This window comes from Hyla sarda, chromosome 7 (genome assembly GCF_029499605.1).
Source record: "Hyla sarda isolate aHylSar1 chromosome 7, aHylSar1.hap1, whole genome shotgun sequence".
Classification (NCBI taxonomy): domain Eukaryota; kingdom Metazoa; phylum Chordata; class Amphibia; order Anura; family Hylidae; genus Hyla; species Hyla sarda.
In genome coordinates this window covers 226,183,263-226,195,289 of record NC_079195.1, presented here as the reverse complement: position 1 = coordinate 226,195,289, position 12,027 = coordinate 226,183,263, and the positions used below count along the sequence as shown (strand labels likewise).

At 40.4% G+C, this 12,027-nt stretch overlaps 1 protein-coding gene across 16 annotated transcripts in view; it reads left to right on the top strand.

The window, feature by feature from the left end:
* Window positions 1-12,027, top strand: part of NFIA (nuclear factor I A) — a 581,540-nt gene that overhangs the window by 210,400 nt on the left and 359,113 nt on the right. For 3 of the 16 annotated variants that reach the window (XM_056532929.1, XM_056532928.1, XM_056532920.1), the window contains exons 1-2: window positions 432-614; window positions 6,775-7,306. In XM_056532929.1, the coding sequence (XP_056388904.1) occupies window positions 588-614; window positions 6,775-7,306 (559 nt within the window). In that variant the 5' untranslated portion in view covers window positions 432-587. The other 13 variants (XM_056532915.1, XM_056532924.1, XM_056532922.1 and 10 more) reach the window with 9 other exon arrangements.

The following is a 12,027-nucleotide window of genomic DNA, read 5'->3' as shown; positions in this document are numbered from 1 at the left end:
TCGGTGCAGGTCCCGGAAAGAGAGAAAGAAAGAAAGAGAGAGAGAGAGTTCTGCATACTTGTACATTTAACCCCTTCCCTCCCTCCCCAGTTCCCTCCTCTCTCTCTCTCTCTCCCCCTGGCACGGCACGGGTTAACTCCTCCCCCACCAGCAGCAGCATGTCTGGGCACTGCCACCCCCGGGTCTGGTATGGACGATCTGATGTATTGATCAGCCCTTTCGCATGATCAGCCTGAGCTGTGATCAGTGAAGGGGGGGGGGGGGGGGGGGGGGGATCAGTAGTGGGTGGGGGTTGGGTGCTGAGAGCTGCAGTATCCGGAAAGTTATTCCTGCTTTGCAGCCAGCTCCCAGCCTAGGACCAGGGCACAGCAGCTCCTGCACAGACAGCACCGAATGCCAGGGGGGGGTCCCCGGGGGGCGCTGTGTGGTGCACAGGGTTGGGGGGTGAAAGTTCAGCTCATGGATCGGAGGATCAGCTGCAGTTTGCAGAGTTGGAAATGTAAAAGGCAGCAGCAAGAAGAAGAAGAAGAAGAAGCCTGATCCTTCCCTCTGTGCCCGGGCTCTGCTCTCCCTGCCCAGCCTGCACCATGTACTCCCCGCTCTGCCTCACCCAGGTAAGTTACTTCTGGCTGCACCAGGCTGGGCACATGGCTCATGGCGCCTTCATACTTTCAGCAGGACTTGGTGGCATTGTGTACAGAAGAAGGGGGGATCTGCCCTGAGCTGTCTACACGTGTCTGCAGGGGAGAGAGATGCCAAGGTCTGGGCTGCCCTGCAGTGCCCATGCCAGGGGTGGATGTCTGGTTAACCTTACACTTTCCTCACGATACTTTGTGTTACATGACTGTTGCTGATGCCTCCACCACACACAATGACATTGGCACCGGGGAAGTGTCACTTCAGTGTCACCAGCTGGGGGGGGGGGGGGGGGGGTGAAGTTGTTTAGTGCTGCCTGCCATTGGCTTGTCATGGGTGTGTGTGTGTGTGTGCTGGCCAGACAGTGCAGGAATCCTGGGCACAGTTATTATGTGTGCCTTGGCACATAGTTGCTGCTGGGGATTGTCCCTGGTGCAGTGTTTCCCAACTAGAGTGCCTCCAGCTGTTGCAAAACTACAACTCCCAGCATGCCCGGACAGCCTTCGGCTGTCCGGGCATGCTGGGAGTTGTAGTTTTTGCAACAGCTGGAGGCACGAAACGCCGCGCCAAGTCTTGGTGTCGCTGCCCACTTTTGCTTCTAACCTAGATTGCAGTAGAATGGGCAGTAGCATGTGTCACTATTGCAGTAGAATGGGCAGTAGCATGTGTCACTATGTTGCTTGCAGGGCACAGTGTAGTGAGGCTGGCAGCCTGGCACTTGGCTTTCTCTCTCTTCTGCATGTGCTGGGTGCAGGGCAGGATGTGCAGAGCTGCTGGATTCAGTCTTGTCTTGTAGTTTTTGCATTGGAGTGTGCATGTGTGGTGGTGTAGGGGCAGGGGGACATGTTCTCTGGTGGCCAAGGGGTGGCACAGTGTCTCATTTTGCCAGCCGGGGCACTGGAGTTGTGTTGCAGTGGGCATGTGAGTTGGCGAGTTGTGTTGGCTGTCTATGGGGCACAGTGCACAGGAGCTGGCTATGGTGATGGCATTGTGGTGTGTGTGCTGGGTGTTGTGGTTGTGCATTAGCATTGGGGGTTACTGATAGGTTGTGCAGTTGTTGGCAAGTTGTGGGCGCAGTGTTGTGGCATATTGTGACAAGGGCACTGTAGTTGTGTATGATTATTGGTTAGTTGTTTGTGCTGTGTAGTTGTATGGGTATTAGCTGTGTAGTTGTGTATGGTTTTTGTTAGGTTGTGCTTGCAGTGTAGTTGTGTATGGTTATGTGTTATCTATGTGTGCTGTGTAGTTGTGTATGGTTATTGTTAGGTTGTGTTTGTTGTGTAGTTGTGTATGGTTATTAGTTAGCTTTGTGTGTTGTGTATGGTTATTAGTTAGCTTTGTGTGTTGTGTATGGTTATTAGTTAGCTTTGTGTGTTGTGTAGTTGTGTACAGTTATTGTTAGGTTGTGCTTGCTGTGTAGTTGTGTATGGTTATTAGTAGGCTTTGTGTGTTGTGTATGGTTATTAGTTAGCTTTGTGTGTTGTGTATGGTTATTAGTTAGCTTTGTGTGTTGTGTTTGGTTTTGTGTTATCTATTTGTGCTGTGTAGTTGTGTATGATTATTAGTTAGCTTTGTGTGTTGTGTATGGTTATTAGTTAGCTTTGTGTGTTGTGTATGGTTATTAGTTAGCTTTGTGTGTTGTGTATGGTTATTAGTTAGCTTTGTGTGTTGTGTATGGTTATTAGTTAGCTTTGCGTGTTGTGTATGGTTATTAGTTAGCTTTGTGTGTTGTGTATGGTTATTAGTTAGCTTTGTGTGTTGTGTGTTGTGTATGGTTATTAGTTAGCTTTGTGTGTAGCGTATGGTTATTAGTTAGCTTTGTGTGTTGTGTGTTGTGTATGGTTATTAGTTAGCTTTGTGTGTTGTGTATGGTTATTAGTTAGCTTTGTGTGTTGTGTATGGTTATTAGTTAGCTTTGTGTGTTGTGTATGGTTATTAGTTAGCTTTGTGTGTTGTGTATGGTTATTAGTTAGCTTTGTGTGTTGTGTATGGTTATTAGTTAGCTTTGTGTGTTGTGTATGGTTATTAGTTAGCTTTGTGTGTTGTGTATGGTTATTAGTTAGCTTTGTGTGTTGTGTATGGTTATTAGTTAGCTTTGTGTGTTGTGTATGGTTATTAGTTAGCTTTGTGTGTTGTGTATGGTTATTAGTTAGCTTTGTGTGTTATGTAGTTGTGTATGGTTATTTGTTAGCTTTGTGTGCATGGTAGTTGTGTATCTCTGCTGGTTATTGTAGTCACGTTGCGATGCCCATAGGCTGAGTAATGGTGGCGGTTAGTTGTAGTAGATAGCTGTAGTGTGTGAACATGTTGGTGGATTTCCTTGCAGAGTGAGTGTGTGTGTGTGAGTGTGTGTCAGTGTGTGGGGGCCGGTCCTGGCTGTGCTGTCTCTGTTCTCTGGGCAGTTCAGATCTGTCTCTCTCCCCCTCTGGTCGCTGACTATCACACAAGGGGGATGAATTCTACGTGCAACTTTTTTTACCAGGCAGATATCACCCTATGCGGCTCAAGATCTGTGGTAGTATCTCCTCTCCTTCAGGCGGGTGCAGTGGGGCAATGTTGGGGGGGGTCATGGCACTTGGGTTGGCAATGGGCACAGGAGGTGAGGTGGATGGAGCCCCCACATTCTTTCCTGGATCTAGATCCTTGCCACCGGTCACTCCTGGTTGGCCGGCTACAAGTGTTTGGGTACAGTGGATTCATGTCTGTATTTTTTCCTTTTTTTTTTTTTCTGTATTTTTTTTTTTTCTGCATTTTTTTTTTCTTGTCATCTTTTGATATTTTGCATTGAAAAATTAGGAGAAAAAAAAAAAGAATTAATACTAATTCCTCATTTGGCGTTCTCATAGCCTTTGGGTGAGGGGTGTGGGACAAATGATTTTTGTATAACCTGTAATTATAAAATAGCACATTGGAAAGTATTGGCAGACTTAGTGAGAACGTGTCGTTATATGTCAGTGTATGGAGCCACGATGACGACCGCACTGGACTTTACTGCTATTATATAGGCGGCGGCATATGGGCCTCCAAAATCTCTATACAAGGATAAAACCCCTTTGAAATTTATTAAAATTTTTTTTTTTCCCCCCTAATTATTTTAAGCTAAAAATGACTACTAAAGTATCCAGTGTGATTTACGTGCTAGGTGTTAGGCCTCACTGTGCTGGATCCTTTACATACATATGGCACATGTCCGTAAAGCAGCACCAGCAGCGTGCCGTGCAAAAGTTTTACTGCAGCCAAAAAGTTTTTTTTCTCCCTTTTAGTTATTTTATTACCTTGATGTACAGTTTTATGTATTTATTAATTTTTTTAATGTATTTTTTTTTACTGCTTTCCGTATGCCGTCTGTTTACACAACACTTTCTCCTCGCTGCGACGTCATTTATAATTTTTGCATTTTTTATTAATTATTTTTTTAGGCTTTTTTATGTTGCGTCATAAAATATCTGTCCTTCTAGTACAGTAAAAAAAAAAAAAAGAAAAGGAAAGGGAAAGTTGTAGCTGTCGGTCGTACTTAGCAGCGTGGTAATTCCTGATCCTTTTCATGGAGACTTAAAAACTTGACCTCAAATGAACTTTTTTGTTTTTTACTTTTAGTATTAGCATTGTTATTTGTGTGTACTTATTTCTGCTTTTTGTTGCATTGTTTGCCTGGCTTTGCTGAGTGACGTCTATCGGGCAGAATTTATTAGATTACGTGAGGTTTGGTGTATAGTCATTTGCTGTTATAGTCGTGGACGGCCGCTTTATGTTCTTTATTTTTTTTTTATACTGTGTTTATATATTGCGATACTTTTTTTTTCCCCCCTTTTTGTAGCTTACGGAGCTTTTTTGGCAGGAGGTGGGTTAAACTGAGATTTGCATTGTGGATATAGGTGAAAGGGGGGAGTCTGGAACATGAACCTTTTCAGCCCTTGGACGACATGTAAGACTATAGGATCCTGTAACGTAGAAATAAAAAAAAATGCTTTAAATATTTCTGGAAGCGTCGATTGTTCCCGGGTCACATGGGTTGCGCTTGTCGTCGTCTTCTCTAGGTGGCTCTTTTAGTGTTTTTTTTAATACTAAACTGAATATTTGGGTGAAAAGTGAAAGAAGGTGTTGGGGGGGAGGTGGGTTTCATTGTATTTACAGGATGATATGGACTCAGGTTTTGTCCTTCGAATGTAACTTTTTGAGATGATTTGGGTCTTAAAAACAAAAGTTTTTTTGATGTGGCAGAAAGTGAATTTTTTATTTATTGATTTATAATTTTTTTTGTAACCTGCTTATCTAAAACTGAGAACTTGTTTTAATTTATTTAATTTTTTTGCTGATTTTATTTATTCCTTTTTTTTTATTTAATTGCAGCTTAAAGCCGAGCGCAGAACAGTTGTCTAGTCATAGCTGCTGAATTATTAATGTTTAGGTTACAAAGTAGCATTCTCGCTCTCCTCTTCTTTTTTTTTTTTTTTTTTTAGCTACTTCTAGAAGTAAATATTAAACGTTTCCTCTGCAAACTCACGTCCAGGCTGACGTTCTGCTGTAGGCCTGGTCTCAATATTTGGAGGGGGCTCATTAAATTGACCGCCCTTTTAATGCCCTAGGAAAAAAAAATTGAAAAAAAATTAGCAATAAAAAAAAGCCCAGTTTTTCCCCAAGTGCACTATAGTTTTGCACACAGGTGTCATTTTCCCCCCTTTTTTATTTATTTATTTTATTTTATTTCTATAAGTGCTCCGGAAACCTTAAAAAAACACTACCCCTGTGGGACATAAAACCGCCGCTTTTTGAGCGGCAAAATAACCGGTTGGTTTGGCGACTGTGAAAAATATTCTTTGCACCAAATAGTTAAACATTTTTCAATAAATATTTTTTTTTTATTAAATTTTTTTGCATAAATTAACCAAACTTGAAAATTGAGACACTTTTTTTTTTTTTATAGTTCTGTTTAAATATCTACAATAAATATATTAAATATTATGAATAAGACAGGGGGAAAATACATTTATTATTCAGTTTCTCTCACTAGAAGCGTCAGCTATTTTATATATATATATATATATATATATATATATATATATATGATATTGTTAGGAAAAGCAGCACTTATTTCTTCATTTTTTTGTTTATATATATATATATATATATATATATATATATATATATTTTATATACATATTTTATATGAAAAAAATGATAAATAATAATATTATTTGAATCCCAGGTTTTAAATGTTTTTGCACTTTTACTGTAGTTTTTTTGTTTGTTTTGTTTTTCTTGTTTCTTTAGCTTCGCTCTGTATTTTAGGGCACTTTATCATTATTCCTATACTTTAATGATATTTATCATCAAAAACTTTTTTAAATATCTACTGTCCCTTTAAATATTTTTTCTTATTATTTTTTGTCCATGGCACTTAAAGGGTTGCCGAGTATTTGGGCTCGCTTTTAGTGGCCCCTCTGAATGTTATCCTGGAATTTCACTCGGTATCGGGAGATAAAGTGTGATCTTTGGTCGGGTATAAATAAATTGCGTACTTAATTGTGTAATACATAATTCAGAGCCGGTTACACAAGTACACGTGGAGGGACGAATCAGTTTTTCTCTGCTCCCCGGGCTCGTAAAAGGTTAGATGTAGTTTTTACAATAATCATGAAACTTTTACGGCCGTATTGATTTGTGGGTGTCGACGCGGCCTTTTTCCAATGCTCGTCATTCCCGCGGTTCCATGTTGATGTTTTTGTAATTTTTTGAAGGGATTAACATTAAGTTTTAAAGTGTAGAATAAGAACAAAGCCAGATACATCGTCCCGATTGCATCACTTATTATTATCATTTTTTTTATTGTTTAGATATTTTATTTTGTTTGGATTTTCCTTTATTTATTTATTTATTTATTTATTTATTTTATTTTTGTTTCTGTTTTTTGTTATTTATTTATCTATTTTTTTTGTAGAACATAACATTAGGCTTATCCTTTATAGTTTCCCTCCAGGAGGAAACTTCCTGCCTCCGTCCCTCTCACTTTACAACCTAAATATTTGCCGGTAACTCGCTGTTATGTCTCCGGCCAATAATAAGGATTTGTTTTCCCGCTGTGGCTCCGAAATTCTTTTTTTCATAGGTATATTTTTTTCTGTTTTTTGTCTCCTGCAGGATGAATTCCATCCCTTCATCGAAGCACTTCTGCCGCACGTGCGAGCCTTCGCCTACACGTGGTTCAACCTCCAAGCCCGAAAACGAAAATATTTCAAAAAACACGAAAAACGCATGTCAAAGGAGGAGGAAAGAGCCGTGAAGGACGAGTTGTTGAGCGAAAAACCAGAAGTCAAACAGAAATGGGCATCCCGGCTCCTGGCAAAGCTGAGAAAAGATATTAGGCCGGAATATCGGGAGGATTTTGTACTCACCGTTACAGGGAAAAAGCCGGCATGTTGCGTTCTCTCCAACCCTGACCAGAAAGGGAAGATGAGAAGGATTGACTGCCTCCGACAGGCGGACAAGGTCTGGAGACTGGACCTGGTCATGGTGATTTTATTTAAAGGTATCCCACTCGAAAGTACTGATGGCGAACGTCTTGTAAAATCTCCTCAGTGTTCTAACCCCGGGCTGTGCGTACAGCCGCACCACATAGGAGTTTCGGTCAAGGAACTCGACTTATACTTGGCATACTTTGTGCACTCGGCAGGTAAGTGCCTTTTTTCTTCACCTACTTTATGCAAATGTTTTTAAAAAAAATATTTGGGGTGACCAAATTTGGCAAAGGACGACCTGGTTTTGATGTTGCCGCCTCCAGATTCTGTGCCAAAATGTTCTACATTTGTTGACCGATACTTGGCTCCATGAAATGCCGCCGTACCTAAGGCCCCTTTCACACTATACATTCTTCCGTAATATGTTCTGTTAGGAAAACCCTGAAAATCGTTATAAAATCCCATTATAGTCTGTTGGATTTTTACATTACCCGTTTTAACCGGTCATAGCCCGTTATTAATAATGGCCGTTATTTTGTAACGGGAGAAAGAATGGAAGAAATAGTGCGTGCACTATTTCTCGCGTTACTTTCTCCCGTCACAAAATAACGTCCGTTATTAATTTCGGGCTACGATGGGTTAAAACGGATAATGTAAAAAGGGTTTTCATAACGGATGTTTAAAAACGGATGAATGTATAGTGTGAAAGGGGCCTAAGTGATGTTAAAGCGGTGACAACCTGATAAACATACCTGGTTCATGGGCCACGGTGAAGAGAAGGCGGCAGAGTGTTTTAATTATGTCACCGTGAGTTCTCTGCACTCTGCGTGGCACTTTTGGGGGGGGTGACTGGATTTTGGACAAGGACAACATGGTTTTCTGTTGCCATCTCCAGATCTTGTGCCAAAAAGTTCTTCATATGGTGACCAATACTTGACACCGTGTTGCGCCAACTTACCTAAGTGATGTTAAAACAGTGACAACCTGATAAACATACCTGGTACATGTGCCACGGTGAAAGGAGTATTTCATTTATGCCAAATAAGTTCACCTTGATTTCTCGGCACCATGCGTGGCAATGTAAAAAAAAAAATTGGGGGGGAGGGGGGCGACCGTTGATGGTAAAACACAGGACGACCCAGTTTTATGTTGTAGTCTCCACATCTTGTGCCAAAATTTTCTATATATGGCGACTGATTCTCGGCACCATAGGGCAGCACCTTACCCAAGTTTCTCTCCTTCAGGATAGGGCAAGAGATAAACATACCTGATACATGGGCAGCGGTGAAGCGTATTTTATGTATGCCAAATAAGTTTACCCAGGCACCATGGATGGTAATTGAAAATTTTTTGGGGTAACCAGATTTGGCCTTGGTGGAAAAAAGGACGACCCGGTTTTATGTTGTAGTCTAGTCCAGTAGTCTAGATCCTGTGCCAACATTTTCTATATTTGGTGACCAATACTTGGCACCATGTTGGCCCAACTTACCTAAGTGATGGGAAAACAGTGGCAATGAAAACTTTTTTGGGGTGACCAAATTTGGCTGTGGTATAAAGGTTGACCTGTTTTTTTGTTGTACTCTTCAGATCTGGTGCCGAAATGTTCTATACGCGGTGACCGATACTTGACATCTAAGTAATGGTAAAACATTGGCAACCCGTGTTTCGGTTTCCAGGATACTGCAACAGGTAAACATACCTGAAAGGAGGCGGCGGAGAATTTTATTTATGCCAAATAAGTTCACCTTCAGTTTTCGGCACCATGCGTGGCAATAAAAAAAACATTTTTGGGGTGGGTGACCGGATTTGGCTATGGTAGAACAAAGTACGTTTTAGGTTGCAGCCTCCAGATCTTTTGCCGAAATGTTCTTATATTTGGTGACCCATACTTGGCATCGTAAAAAACGGCGGCAACGCGGGTTTCCGTTTCCAGGATACGGCAACAGATAAACATACCTGATACGTGGGCGACGTGGTGAATGGAGGCGGCCGGGTATTTTATTAATGCGAAAAATAAGTTCACCTTGAGTTCTCGGCATCTTTGCCGACTGATCTGTAGGGGCGGGGGACCTGAGATGCGCTTGGTAATGGATGTAAAAAGCTTCGCCAAACGTAAAGGCCCCGGCGTGCGCGAGCCCCGGCACATCATGGATGATGTATGATAGGTTTTCAATAAAGCGCATGATGGACGTTACTGCCATTTACTATAAGGAATCCCCTGTGGATCCCGACTCTTTGGTTTAAAGCCCTATTAAAGCGCCGTCCGATTAACAGTCCATACATCACGCTGTTTTTATATACCCCACGGTGCCGTCCTGCCTGTCGCAGAACGTATCGCCGCACGTCCGTCACATTGTCACCATATTTGATTTTTATCTCTTTTTATGAGCATGCCGCTAGTTTAAGAGCTTTGCTTTCCAACCAGGGTGCCTCCAGCTGTTGCAAAACTACAACTCCCAGCATGCCCGGACAGCCTTCGGCTGTCCGGGCATACTGGGTGTTGTAGTTTTGCAGCAGCTGGAGGCACCCTGGTTGGGAAAAATTGCTGTTCATGGGCCTCAGCCTATTTGGAGTGACTTCTCCCGTACGTCCATGGCACTTGAACGGTTAAGTGCCTGAGTGTCAAGAATGCCAAATACTAAAAGTACCCTTCACCTGCCAGGACCGGGGCCGCTTAACTGCTTGTGTGCCGGGACGGGCTGGGTGTGTGGTGTGAGAGGTTGTCGTAGATGATTCTATATCAGATATATTAGTCTTGTATTAGTATTCTGAGGCGTCGATCGCTCCAATAACTTTCTGCCAGGAAGAGAAAACTGTGTCCGTTAGTGTAATGCTATGTATCTGCGGATGTATAGATTTATCTATCTATCTCATATCTTTCTATTTCTCTCATATCTCTCTCTCTCTCATATCTATCTATCTATCTCATATCTATCTATCCATCTCATATCTATCTATCTATCTATCTATCTCATATCTATCTATCTATCTCATATCTATCTATCTATCTCTCTCTCTCTCTCATATCTATCTATCTCATATCTCTCTCTCATATCTATCTATCCATCTTATATCTATCTATCTATCTATCTCATATCTATCTATCTATCTCATATCTATCTATCTCATATCTATCTATCTCTCTCTCTCTCTCATATCTATCTATCTCACATCTATCTATCTCTCTCTCTCTCTCTCATATCTATCTATCTCACATCTATCTATCTATCTATCTATCTATCTCATATCTATCTATCTCATATCTATCTAACTATCTCATATTTATTTCTCTATGTATCTATTTCATCTATCTATCTGTCTTTCTATCTGTCTGTCTATTTATCTATATCATATGTCTATCTATCTCATATCTATTTATTTATCTCTCTCATATCTATATAGCTATCTATCTCATATCTATCTCATATCTATCTATCTCATATCTAGCTATCTCTTATATATCTATCTATCTCATATCTATATATCTATCTTATATCTATCTATCTATCTATCTTTCTCATATGTATGAGATAGATAAATAGATAGATATAAGATGAATATAAGAGATAGATGGAAAGATATGAGATAGATAGATTGATATGAGATAGATAGATATGAGACAGATATGAGATAGATCGAGAGATATGAGATAGATAAAGAGATAGATAGATAGATAGATATGAGATATATATGAGATAGATAGATAGATAGATATGAGATAGATAGATAGATAGATAGATAGATATGAGATCGATAGATAGATAGATAGATAGATAGATATGAGATAGATAGATAGATGGATATGAGATAGATAGATATGAGATAGATAGATAGATAGATAGATATGAGATAGATAGATAGATAGATAGATAGATAGATGATATGAGATAGATATAGATAGAAAAAGATTAGATAGATATGAGACAGTTATCTATCTATCTCATTAATCTTATATCTTTCCATTATCGATCTGTAAGTTTATCTCCTATCTATACACATTATCAGACTCACTTATTCATTTTTATTTTTTAGAACTTTATTATTAATGACTTTTTCTTCCATCCATTTATCAATGTCTGCACAATAATATTTCACCTTTGCAGCTTTGCTCCTCTCTCCTCTCGTGCCCATCGCGGTCCCACTTTCCGTCACTATTCCGCCCCCCCCCCCCCCCAACAAAATACCTTAAGACCATTAAGTTATGCGCTTCGCCCTGCGCCGAACTGGAAACACCTATAGTAACCACGGATGATAAATGATGACGCAGAATGGGGAGAACTGTATTGATACAATTGTGGAGCGAATAAAAAAAAAAAAAAAAAAAGAAAACCAAAATGTTCACAAAATTCTCTGCCCCCTTATTCTTAGTATAAAGTGATAGAATTACTTGGAGAAGTAGCTTCTAAATGTTATATGGGAGAATAAATAACGTTCCGAAAGTCTAACGTAGTCAATGTAAAAAAAAAAGTTATTTATTTATTTATTTATTTATTCATTGTAAATATTTTTAAAAATAAAAAATATATATCAATAAAGTGAAGGAAATTTATGACCCTTCTCCGAAATGGCTGATGTGTATCAAGATGAGGAGTTAGGGCCGGCACGTGGCAAAGTCACTTTTTAGTTGTTAGGGTCGTAACCTTTGCCACAAGGCAGTTGACCTTTTGAGATAAAATTTAACCTTTGATCATTCGTAACCAGTCAACCGCAAAAAAAGTTTGGAGAGTTGCAGCTGGGGGGGTGGGGGGGGGGGGCATGGGGGGCGCAGCGTTGGCTTATGTGGGCAAAGTTGTGGGAAGAGGTGAAAAAAAAACTTTCTTTTTGAAGTGGTTTAATTTTGTCTGAGGCAGATTTGTTAAAGAGTTAGAACTTAGCAGTAGGCAGACAGTGGATGGATATATATTCTGGCAAGCGAACAATGAGTTGACACCTGATA